Source organism: Oryza glaberrima, chromosome 10 (genome assembly GCF_000147395.1).
Source record: "Oryza glaberrima chromosome 10, OglaRS2, whole genome shotgun sequence".
Lineage (NCBI taxonomy): Eukaryota > Viridiplantae > Streptophyta > Magnoliopsida > Poales > Poaceae > Oryza > Oryza glaberrima.
The window spans coordinates 19,916,018-19,928,913 of record NC_068335.1 but is presented as its reverse complement, the minus strand read 5'-3'; the positions used below and the strand labels follow the sequence as shown (position 1 = coordinate 19,928,913).

The 12,896-nt window shown below is 47.4% G+C and overlaps 3 protein-coding genes across 3 annotated transcripts; all 3 read right to left on the bottom strand.

The window, feature by feature from the left end:
* Positions 1-2,078: 2,078 nt before the first annotated feature.
* On the bottom strand, positions 2,079-3,230 carry LOC127785715 (probable glutathione S-transferase GSTU6). The gene has a single exon (XM_052313114.1). The coding sequence runs from the start codon at positions 3,043-3,045 to the stop codon at positions 2,335-2,337; it is 711 nt and encodes a 236-aa protein (XP_052169074.1). The 5' UTR covers positions 3,046-3,230; the 3' UTR covers positions 2,079-2,334.
* Positions 3,231-4,882: 1,652 nt separating this feature from the next.
* LOC127786053 (probable glutathione S-transferase GSTU6) lies at positions 4,883-5,945 on the bottom strand. The gene has a single exon (XM_052313381.1). The coding sequence runs from the start codon at positions 5,846-5,848 to the stop codon at positions 5,117-5,119; it is 732 nt and encodes a 243-aa protein (XP_052169341.1). The 5' UTR covers positions 5,849-5,945; the 3' UTR covers positions 4,883-5,116.
* Positions 5,946-6,903: 958 nt separating this feature from the next.
* On the bottom strand, positions 6,904-8,116 carry LOC127752569 (probable glutathione S-transferase GSTU6). The gene has a single exon (XM_052277979.1). The coding sequence runs from the start codon at positions 7,863-7,865 to the stop codon at positions 7,134-7,136; it is 732 nt and encodes a 243-aa protein (XP_052133939.1). The 5' UTR covers positions 7,866-8,116; the 3' UTR covers positions 6,904-7,133.
* Positions 8,117-12,896: the final 4,780 nt, after the last annotated feature.

Sequence of the window (12,896 nt, the reverse complement as noted above, 5' to 3'; positions counted from 1 at the left end):
AAAAGTTTTTGGACGATGGCGGGTCTGTGTGAGGGAGGAATGAATCTTTTTTTCTCTTGCCCTTTCCCTCTGCAACCCCTCTCGGTGGTTGTCTGGTAGTTCTTGGCTTCTGTTGTCCGTGTTGGTGGGCGGTTCAGTTGTGGCTGCGTTGTGGTTCTGGTGGCTTCCGATCTCGCATAGCGATTGGTGCGCTATTAGTCCTTTGGTCTAGTTATGTGCAGTCAGCATATGGGCCGTGTTTAGTTCCACTTCAAATTTTTTTTTAAGTATACGGACACATATTTAAAGTATTAAATGTAGACTAGTAACAAAACAAATTACAGATTCCGCTTGTAAACTGCGAGACGAATTTATTAAGCCTAATTAATCCGTCATTAGTAAATGTTTACTGTAGCACCATATTATCAAATCATAGCGTAATTAGGTTTAAAAGATCCGTCTCGCAATTTACATGCAAACTGTGTAATTGGTTTTTTTTGTCCACATTTAATGTTTCATGTAAGTATCCAAACATTTGATGTGACGGAATTTTTGAAAGTTTAAATGGAACTAAACACAGCTATGGTGGTCGTTTGTTTCTTCCTTTCCTATTATAGCTTTTCAGGACTATAATCATAATTTTTTTTCCATTTATATCAATATAAAACAACGCACAAGACGTTGTTCGTCCAAAGAAAAGTTTCAGAAATATTTATATTATGTATAAAATTTAAATAATAGAAATGGTTAGTATTTGAGAATGGAGGGAGTAAATCTTTTCTGGTTAACGTGGTTAATTTCCTAGTTAGATAAGGCCATGTTTAGTTTCTAAAAACTTTTTCCAAAAACATCACATTGAATCTTTGGACACATGCATAGATTATTAAATATAGATAAATTTAAAAACTAATTGTACAGTTAGGGGAAAATCGCGAGACGAATCTTTTGAGTCTAATTAGTCCATGATTAGCCATAAGTGCTACAGTAATCCATATGTGCTAATGACGGATTAATTAGGCTCAAAAGATTCGTCTCGTGGTTTCCAAGCGTATTATAAAATTAATTTTTCTATTCGTGTCCAAAAACCCTTTCTGACATCTGATCAAACATCCGATATGACATCTAAAAATTTTCTTTTCGGGAACAAAACATGCCCTAAGGACATAAAGAAAGTGTAAGGCGAGTGGGAAGTGCCAAACTGCACAACGCACAGTTTGTCTCACGCCGCTTGGCAGCCGTAAGAAAGTCATGAGAGAGATCTAGTCCAAAAGAAAAACAGAGGTAATATGCTCTGCATCAAAACGTGTGTTTGGTCTCCGGTGGTGAAGAAAGTAAGGTCCCGTTTGTTTTATCTTAAGATTATTATAATCTAGATTGTAGAACTAAATTATTATAAGCTGGATTATAATAGATTATAGAACTAAATTATCATTAGCTGAATTATAATAAACCGACATAGAATAAGTTGGTAGCTATTTGTTTATCTGGATTATTATCTGTTTGTTAGTTATTAACTACCCAATAATCTAAAAAAGCATCTTTAGAGTGGCTTACCAGACTATAGTAATCTCATATTATAGTAATCTGGCTTATAGATTATAATAATCTATCATAATAAGCTATCTATTTATTTTAGCTTACTAATAATAATCCAAATTATAATAATTCTAATCTGAATTAAACAGTCCCGTCCCAAAACTTTCTGGCTAGCATACAAATTTCAGCGTCTCGTAGCTACGTTCAGCGTATGTTAGGCTGTTAGCGCTGCAGCTTCCAGCCGAATAGCCTATTTTATTGCGCCAGGACGCTCGTCAGTTTTCAGTGAAGTTAGCAAGATCGGAAGGATTCTTTGCGGTAGATAAAGAATGTGATATTGACACTTCGCTGAGGACAAAAGAACTTTTTTTTTTCTAAAAAATTGCCATCACTTTTTATTTTATTTCAGTCACTATTCCCTATTTTGGGTTTATTTCATCCAGTTGTTTCCTATATGATTGCTAGTACTTCCATTATGTAAGTATATTTCAATATTTCTTATCTCCTGATAGGCAATTTATTGTCTTATCCTAATTCTGTTGTTCAGTGCGAAGTGCGAACCAGAAAAACAACACAACGTAAGATTCATTTTTTTATTATGTAAATACAAATGTATGCAATTTACAGCTTAAAATAGCCCTTTTATTATGAAGAACATGGCGCTATAAATATATAGCTAGATAAAAAAAAAGAAACTATGCTGAGGAATCGATCAAGGAAACTCAATCGTGCAGCAGCATTTCTCCTTATTATACAAACACACGTACAGCATACTTAGATTCAGCATCACCATGGCGAAAACAGTCGTGTCATGTCATCTCACTTTGCTTTGGATGCGCTCCAGCGAAGCAGGGTCTGCCTGAACTCGAGCAGCTTGTCGGCGTCATCCGGCACGACTCCCTTGGCCGCGTCGGTGGCGCGGAACCGCTCCTCCCACGCGGCCAGCGCCGGCGTCCTCGCCGGGTCAATCAGCCTGCGACCGATCAGCTTGTCGATCGCCGTGAACCACCCGAGGTAGCCGCCGAGCACGACGTCGACGAACCCGACGCCGTCGCCGCCGAAGAACGGCTTCCCCTTGGAGCACTCCCCGAACGCGCCCTCTAGCGTCTCCAGCGCCGCCACGGCCTGCGCCACCGCCGCCGCCCTCTCCTCCTCCGTCTTGCTCCCGAACAGGATGGCCAGCCACGCCGGCCGGACCTTGTCGTCGACGTAGGCGGCCCAGAAGCGCGCCACCGCGCGCTCGTAGGGGTCGGAGGGCATCACGGACGGGCGTCCCCCGGCGCCGCCCGGCCAGACCTCGTCGATGTACTGCACGATGACCTGCGACTCGTTCACCGGCCGGCCGGCGTGGAGCAGGACGGGGACGCTCTTGTGCACCGGGTTGGAGGCGAGGAGGAGGTCGCTCTTGTCGCCCAGGTTCTCCTCCACGTACTCGTACGGCAGCGACTTGAGGTTGAGGACGACGCGGACCCTGATCGCGTACGGGCTGCTCCAAACGCCCAGCAGCTTCAGCTCGCCGCTTCCCGCCATTGCCAAGTCTCTCGTTCTAGATCGCTAGGAACAAGTGGGTCGATGATGGTGAGGTTTTTTTGTTTGGTTTGCTTATGACGTTATACGACTCTGGCCATGGCGTTATATAGCCGGATATGACAGACTTGTACCGATGAACCTGGCCAGCTTGATGGTAATGAGAGCGTTCTTCGAACCAAGCTGATCGGTTGATGTCGCGAGCATGGTCGTCACTAATGATGGAGAAGGTCAAGTTCTTTCCTCCCTTTTGTTTTTGTTTGTTAGGACGATAATTTTGCCTCGTGGCAACAAGACTGGAGTAGCTGGCTGCTAGAGGCCTCTGTGCTAGTGCGTGCTGTTTTTTTGGGTTCAGTTTACTAGTACAAATGACTGTTTAACGGAAGATATTTGGAGATATAGGCGGCTGGATGAAACGCCTGTACTGTTGAAAAGAATCATGCACTGTTTGTTGAAAGGGAAGTAGTAGCAGCAGCCATAATAGAGGAGAGGGAGAACGATTGTTAGCAGCCACACCATTTAGCAGCATGTCATTGAGAATCTTGTTTCTCTTTAGAAAATGTGGAGAAAGGTACATATGTCTTCAATGTGCTCTTTCGTGGCCCTTTCGTTCCGTGCGAAGGGCACAATTTAGCTCAACAATTTGTCACTAACTCAGAGATTAGTGCGCACATGATGACATGATTCCTTCCTCTTCTGTATAACGCACTCTCATTCAACGGAAAAGGGCGCTCCTGGCCATGGTGTTCATTTGTGACTCTGCGTCACTGATTAGCGGCAACTGGTCACCGGTCAGCATAACAGAGACGGCTCGATGACCTTCACGTCCTACACAAAAATTGTGGCCCGCAAGCACATCACAGTCCCCGTTCAAAGCCCAAATATTATTGGCGTTATTGCTTATCGGAATAAGTTTACCTGACGTTCCTCACTTGTACACGAGTCTGTCTAAGATCCCCAAACCATAAAAATATGTATCCTTAACTATATAAAACCGTTCAAAAAATATCCTTAGACAGTATAGATGCTTGGTTTCACTGACGTGACATCCTAGTATATAAATAAATAGATAAATATGTGGGACCCATATATAAGTGAGAAGAAAAACTATAGGATCAGCAATCTTCTTCAATTTTCTTTTTTCTCTTCTCTTCATTTCTGTGTTTGCCGCAGACGGGGAGCGATAGCGGGGCGGCATGTGGCTGGAGCAGGCGGAGCGTCGGCTGCGGCGGGCAAGCGCGGCTCCGGGCACGGGCGAAGCAAAGGGGCGGGGGAAGCGGGGGGCGCGGCGGCCGACGAGCCCGATCGAGAAGAGAAGGGAGGCGAGGGGCCAACGAGAAGACAAGGGGGGTGAGGGGGCGCTCCTTCTCGCAATGACATACACGAGCAAGAGGAGCGCTGGCACAAGGCGGCGTAGCTAGAGCGGTCTTGACGTCGACATCTCGCCCATTGCTGCTCGCCCGCTGTGCCCCCCCACGTCCCCCGCCCCTCTGCTCTACCCGCGCCGGGAGCTGCCGCTCGCCCGCCGACGCGGACGCTCCGCCTGTTTCAGCCACGCGTCGTCGCTCGCTGCCGCTCCTCCTCTGGGGCAAACACAAAAACGAAAGAGAAGAAGAGAAAAAAGAAAATTGAAGAGGATTGCTGACCCGAATTTTTTCTTCTCACTTACATGTGGGCCTTATTTTTTTTTTTTGCTGATTAGGAGCCACGTCAGCGAAACCAGGTATCTCTACTGTCTCAAGACCTTTTTTAAATGGTTTTATATAGTTAAGGGATACACATTTCTGGTATTGCGGTTAGGAGACCACATACAGACTCAGCGTACAATTGAGGGACGTTAGTTGAACTTATTCCTTGCTGGTCTGACCCAATTCATCATGACAAATTCGCCCATCAGTTATTGAAGCCTGCACAATTCAGGCCTACTTATTCACAACGATAAAATTCCGTTAGGGCCAAGATACACGAAACACGATGGGACATTTTTACCAGCCCTACACAGTAAACGGAACAGAGCAATCCAAGCCGTTGACAGCAGAACACCAACACGAGTACACGAACACGACCCTAAAATCTAATGGAGGAACGCCTGCAAGAAGTCGATCACCTTGTCGACGTCGTCGGGGAGGACGCCCCTCACGGCGTCCGCCGCCTCGAACCGCTCCGCCCACGCTGCCAGCCGCGGCGTCCTCGCCGCGTCCATGATCCTGACGCCGATCATCTTCTCGATCACCCTGAACCACCCCAGGTAGCTGCCGAGCACCACGTCGACGAACCCGATGCTGTCGCCGCCGAAGAACGGCGCCGCCGCTGCGTTTGTCGTCTTCCCCTCGGAGGAGCGATCCCTGAACGCGCCTGCCTCTACCGTCTCCAGCGCCGAGATGGCCCGCGCCGCCGCCTCCACCTTCTCCCCCCTCTCCCGGGCGAACAGGATCGTGTACCACGGTGACCCCACCTTGTCGTCGACGTAGGCGGCCCAGAAGCGGGCGACGGCGCGCTCGTAGGGGTCGGAGGGAAGGACGGAGGCGCCCGTGCTGCCGCCGGCGCCGGCGGCGAAGGCCTCGTCGAGGTACTCCACGATGACCCGCGACTCGGCGATGGGCTTGCCGTTGTGGATGAGCACGGGGACCTTCTTGTGCACCGGGTTGGAGCCGAGGAGGAGGTCGCTCTTGTTCATGAGATCCTCCTCGACGTACTCGTAGCTCAGGCCCTTGAGGTTGAGCACGATCTGCACCCTGTTCACGTACGGGCTATCCCACACGCCCAGCAACTTGAGCTCGTCTCCTCCTCCTGCCCCAACCACCATGTTGCCAAGCTCTCTTTGGTTCGCAGGAGAGGACAGAATTTGATTGGATTTTGCCAAGCGCTTTGCCAATTCATTTTGATTTTATACTGAGCTTTTAATTTCGTGTGGTGGTACGCATTCATTCGATCGGTCATGATTTTTTTTTTTTGAGACGGATAGATAAGGTGGTTGAATTTTTTTGGTCGAAGGAATCGAGTGAGTGGACATATATAATAGCTTGAGTAGTGCTCCGGTAGGTAGGTTGTTACTCTTACGTCGGAATGTGATGTGCTGCTGTCACCTTCGGGAAATTTTGTTTTGTGCTACGCGGCGCAATGACCTTCGTCCATTCCAAAGCCCGAACAATCTTGACCGTTAATAGACCGGCGAATCAGGTGGGGATCGGGAGCGGGAGGGTGAACAATGCAGGACCACCAGTTATAACTTAATCGCTGATGAGAAAAAATGAAACAGATTAGGCCACGCCTATACATTACTATTACATTAAGAAATTAGAACAAGCTAGCGCGGGTCACGCTTGTTGTAGAACATGCAAAGGAAAAAATAAAGAATGAAAAGAAAAAGGCCGGAAGCCTGTAGTTGGTAGCATAGGATTAGCTTCTCTTCTTGGTTGCATTTGTCTGCACTGTGCTCACGTAAGTAGATTCCTTGATTGGTTTTTATTCGGTTGCCAAGATAATCAAGGAGGATATTAAAGGTTTTACAGTGTTGGAAAAATGAATTTGATGTTGATTGCCACTTTAGCAACATCATGCATTCGATCATGCGTGCGTAGATGCGCGCACCATCGGTATGCAGTTGGTGGTACAATTGGCCGCCAAATGCCCAACTCGAAGAAAGTACATTCCCGGCCCAACTAATATGGGCCGCACATCAGTCGCAATCCCATTCAAGCCCAACTAATATGGGCCGCACATCTGGCGCTATCCTGTTCAGGCCCAAATATAATGGACCGTCGCCGTCGAAGTTCATTTCTGACCGGCCCAACTATATAATAGTACCACTGGAGCTATCAACAAATACTGTACCGATAAGTCTGATCCGCTCACTGTACAAGTGTACATCGAACAGTTCAGATAGATCTGTAGCACCTCTACTTATAGCTTCAGTAAACCAGAGGATCTCAATTTGTAGCAGAGACAGGTCGCGTGTTCAAGATTCTATAATCCACTGAAATAATAATTCATAGCAGTAGTACGTCCAACTCTTGGCATTTTCCTGCCGTCAATAACGTACTTGACGGTACGCTCAAAAACTTTTCAAAATACAAATACGGATTGGAATTTTAATGGCTGGACGCCGCGGCGGCGGCACTCCACTTCGGCTTGAGCACGTTGTTGAGGTAAGCCTCAACCTTGTCCACCCGAGGAACCGAGCATCCGACTGCATCGGCCGCTGATCTGAAGCGCGCCGCCCACGCGGCCAGCTGCGGCGTCCTCGACGCGTCGAGGAGCGGCGGCGACACACCGCCAGCGATCTCGCTCACCCCCTCGAACCAGCACAGGTAGCACCCGAGCACGACGTCGAGGTACCCGACGGCGTCGCCGCCGAAGAACGGCTTCCTCTTGGAGCACTCACCGAAGGCCCCTTCCACGAGCTGGAGCGCCTCGACCGTCTCCTTCACCTTCGCCGCCTTCTCCTCCTCCGCCTCCGCCGCCGCCGTCTTCAGAATGGCAAGGCACGGAGGGAACACCTTGCTGTCGATGAAGGCGGCCCAGAAGCGAGCGACGGCGCGGTGGTAGGGGTCGGCGGGGAGCAGCGCGGCGGCGCCGCCGGGGAACGCCTCGTCGACGTACTCGACGATGACCAGCGAGTCGCACACCGGCTTGCCGTTGTGGATGAGCACGGGCACCGACTTGTGCACCGGGTTGCTGTCGAGGAGGAGCTTGCTCTTGCGGGTGAGGTCCTCGGGGAGGTAGTCGTGCGCCAAGCCCTTGACGGCGAGCGCCATCTGCGCGCGGATCACGTACGGGCTCACGCCGGACAACGACCCCAGCAGCTTCAGCTCCTCAGCCATCGATCGCTCGTCTCTCTTCTCTGATCGATGGATGCCCTGAATAGTGAATAATACGTAGTCTTGATGATGATCTATATAGCTTATTTGGAATGCTGGGATCGTGGCTGCCAAGATAGCGATATATATAGCGTTGCGAACAGTATGTTACGTATCCAATGACCTGAGGCTATATAAGCAGCGAGCAGTTGGTGTGCGTGAGTGATACCGTCAGGCTGTGCGGCTGGACAAAATCCATTTCCAATTATGCGCCAGCATTGTCGTGTGTTTGCTAAAATGATACTCCAAATATTTAACTATTGAAATAGGCTGCCAACTATTCGCTGTGATGTGATGCGCCGCCCTGCTCCTGCGCGTACGCACGTGTTCGCCACGTTGGTCGAGCATAATGAAAGGTTGGCAGCCTAGTAGCCGCCGGGGATGATTTTTCATTCTGTACTTTTTTTTTGGGGGGGTGAGCACGTTATCAAGGACACAAATTTATTGAAGATTAAGTACAGAGTAGGGTATTGAAATGTCCCACTACATGGCGTTTTATGATTTAACATACTGACAACCATCCTCTAAAACTGGATTGCAAGCTAATTATGGAAGAGAACTTCTAGAATTTTCTTTAAGACAATAGGGAGCAAACTTCCGGATAACACCACACAACAGTATCGTTGGGGACATGTGACAATTCAATTTGGATCCTCCGCAGTGGAGGAGAGAACGCTGTAGCTACAGTTCTCTTCTGTACTGTATAGGACCTGGATCCGTGACAATTGCAATGACTATATCGTGTGACCTTTTCTAGGCTGAGTTTAGTTCTAAATTTTTTCTTTAAACTTCCAACTTTTCCATCACATCAAAACTTTACTACACATATAAATTTTTAACTTTTTCATCATATCGTTTCAATTTCAACAAAACTTCCAATTTTGACGCAAACTAAACATACCCCTAGTGTACTCGCGGACAGATTTCTCTAGCTGCCTGGAATTTGAACTTTTTTAAGCTTGTTGTCCAGTCGTGGATTTCCTGGACGCGCTTTATCGGACTCAAATAAAAATTGACATGGAAATCTTTGTCAAATCTAAGGAACATTTACTGCATTCCTATCGACTAGAGTCGAACAAGAATGTAACCCCGCAAATAATTGGGGGAAAAGAAAAAAGAGCAAAGCAAGCTAGCTAGCAGCCCAAGCCGCAAAGCAGGCCCAACCAAGCAAGCAGCCCAGCAGCAGTAATAGCACTGCAGCATCAGCGGCCGGCAGCAGCAGCCAGCACCGTAACACGAATAATTGCCAACCTCGAGCAACATCAGCTTAAATAGAAAAGCTATCAGTTGATCTATAATACCGGTTCAAACTTTTTTCTTTGAAGCGAGAATGAAAGTGCAGTGTAAGTATGATTCAACTAAATGAATTAGGTCCAATAACGTTTTCGGGTCCTGGCCGTCACAAAGAACCTCAACGTATGAATAAGTTGGGTCCACACTATTTTCAGACCCTAGGCGTCACAAAGAAGCTCAACATGTGAATGATTTGGGCGAATACCGTTTTCAGGCCTGAGCAAGGCAAAACCTCAACATGGTAGTGTAGGTGTGGTGAGTTCGATTCAATGCCGTTTTCAGGAGTCCTTGTTGTCAAAAGAACCTCAATATGGTTACCGCTAAATCCTACAGCATGCACACCATCAAGGTTGGAGTAGTGCACACCTTGCCAACCTCCACCAAGCCAATGTCTCTAGCCAAAACTACAAGTCCCCTCCTGCAAAGCTTGCCACCTATGACACTTAGGGAGAGCACGGGTGACTGCTAAAGACATCGATCTCTCTAGGTCTACCATTTATAGCGCTAGATCTATGGACCCGCTATTCCATCGAACTCGAGAATTGGCCTCACCCGATCTGATGTGACCATCGCCTACCGTCTTGTCAGACCCACCGCCTATGGAGGTAATAACTCTGATCGAGCACTGCCACGCTAGCCCTCCTGCCTCCAAGATCAGCCTCCTCACTTATGGTCTTGAGCATCTTGTGAGGCTTCAGATCTCAATCTCTAGTATAATACTCGGCCTTTCATCGTCGTGATGATGGAGCTGACATTGACAACCCCTCGAGCTTTACAAAATAGGACTAACCTGACTATGGTAGAGACCAGGTGAAACCTAATATAAAGTCCATCGGTGGAGGAATTAAATAGCACACCCCCCCCCCCCCCCCCCCCCGGCTTCACTGGTGACGGTGAAGTCACAGGGGATGGAAGCTAAGGGGTCGGGGGGATTGGGGATTTTTTTTCTTTTACTCTAGCTTAGAAGTTGCCTCTTAGGATAGAGCTCGTCATATAGTTCATGATTGTCCTTTGAGGAACATTGAGGGGTGTGTGTGTTGTATTAAAAAAAATCTTATTGGAATATATTTCTTTGAAAATCCATGTAAATAATTTTTTTTCTTTCGGGAGGATAACCACAACTGTGACAAATAGGCAGATGTACAATGGTACTAGCTTGTTTCTGAACCTTTTGTAATGCAAATAAAATATAAATAAATCATTAGAACTACTAGTTCAAACACAACGTGTTAACAACTAATTCAAGCATCCTCAGCTTCTCCCCTCCCCTCCGGTCCTACTTTCTACATAACCCTAATCTGTTATAATATTTTTCCTATCCACCACTCACTACTAGAAAACTAATTTTCCCAAGCGGCCAAAACTAATTTTCGCAGTCGGGAGGGAGGTCCACCTGCGCCACAACGACTGCGAAAATCATCGATTTTCGCAGCCGGGGCAACGGCCCGCCTGCGAAAATGCAAAAAAAAGAACAAAAAAAAATCGCCGCATGCCGCCGCCACGCCGCCGCCCCCCTCCCCGGCTAGATCAGAGAGGGGAGGGGAGGGGAGCCGTCGTCGTCGTCGCCGCCGCTCCACGCCGCCGCCCCCGCCACTGGCCTCCCCCCTCCCTCCTCCGGCCAGATCTGGGAGGGAGGGGGCGAGGGGAGCCGCCGGCGGCCGCCCCGCGCGCGTCGTCGCCGCCGTCGCCCCCGTCGGCCTCCCCTCACCCTCCTCCGACCAGATCTGGGAGGGAGGGGGCATGGGGAGCCGCCGCCGGCCGCACCGCGCCGTCCCGCGCCGTCGTCACCGCCGTCGCCCCCGTCGGCCTTCCCCCTCCATCCTCGGGCCAGATCTGGGAGGGAGGGGGCGAGGTGAGCCACCGCCGGCCGCCCCGCGCCGTCGTCATCGCCGTCACTCCCGCTGGCCTCCCCCTCCCTCCTCTGGCCAGATCTAGGAGGGAGGGGGCGAGGGGAGCCGCCGCCGCTAGCCGCGCCGCCGCATGCAGTCGCCGTCCCCGCCGCGCCGCCGTTCCCGCCGCACCGCCGGAGAGGAGAGGAGAGTCAGTGAGGGAGAGGGATCTGAGGGAGAGAGAGGTGAGGGAGAGGATAAGTGAGGGAGAGAATGGGACTTAGAAAAAATCTGCTCCAGAATGGGTCTATTTATATTGCTCCTCATTTTCGCAGGCGGACCATATAAGGTGCACCTGCGAAAATGATTTTCGCAGGCGACGCTTAAGTGGTCCGCCTGCGAAAATAGATTTACGCAGACGGACAGCGAACATCACCCCAATTTATATTTTTATAGGCGGTCATTTGGCTCCAAAAGTCATGTCCGTCTGCGAAAATAATACCCCAACGTTGGGGAAAATGTTTTTTATTCTAGTGACTTATATATATTCTGGTTAATGTGACAACCAACTACCATCCACTTCTCCCTCTCCTCTCTAATTTCGAGTGTTGCGCGCGTATTAGTCACCAATAAAACATACTCTCATTTTTTTTCAAGGCCCAGATTATTTGGTGATGCCAATAGGTTTGTGTGGTGTGATAGGATTCATTTGTCACATCGGGGAGATAGTGTTATTCGCAAATATTTGGCCATGCGATATGTGGTGCTCTGGCAGCGTGTACTTGGGGGCCATTATTTTTGAAGTTGATTGGAAAAAGAAACAGAAAGCATGTGGATGAGCAATGGTTGGGCTTTTAGCAATGGGGAATCAGATTGGTTAAGGATTTCTATTGGGCCTTCAAATTAGAATGGGAGAAACTTGTGTACTTTGTATACTTGGTTTCTCACTTTTAATTTATAGGGAATACTTCTATGGATTACTACCACTATTATCACCGATGGAAACAATCTAAACTACTGGTTTATGAGTTCTACTACAAATAGAAAAAAAATATCCTACCAATAATCAATAGTTCTATGGTCCACTAATTTGTAAGAAAAGATGAAAGGTCTAATTGATTCTGCTACTTAGTAGGGACCATCATAAAAATTGTCTTTTTAAGAGAGACGTCACAAAACTTTTGTTAAATTTACGAATTGTTTTAATTCTTTATTTTTTGCAACCTAAAAATGTAGTTCACCTAACCAATGAACAAAATGCAACGAAATAATTCGGATAAGCCTCAAGTCAGCTGGTAATTGAAGATATCATATATAACATTTTACAAAACAGTTATAGTACAAGAAATTATGGCACGACTAAATTAAGTCAAACGTTGTATAGGCTTAAGCTCCAATCAAACGTCACTTATGTACATGCCGCCAGATTTCTGACAATTTAGGCTGTGTTTAGATTTATGGGTGAAAATTTTTGTCATGTCACATCGGATATAAGGACACACATTTGAAGTATTAAATGTATTATAATAACAAAACAAATTACAGATTCCGCTTGTAAACTGCGAGACGAATTTATTAAACCTAATTAATCTATCATCAACAAATATTTACTGTAGCACAACATTATCAAATCATATAGCAATTAGGCTTAAAAGATTCGTCTCGTAATTTGCATGTAATCTGATTAATTAGTTTTTTTAATATATTTAATACTTCTTATATGTGTCTAAACATTCGATACGACAGGGTGAAAAAACTTGTCAGGGATCTAAACAAGCCCTTAAGATGGTAGCTTTTGGTCTCATACTCTCATGTTCTTCGTCCCTCTGTCACAGCAGCTGCCTTTTACGACGTGAGAAGTGTCAAATCTAAA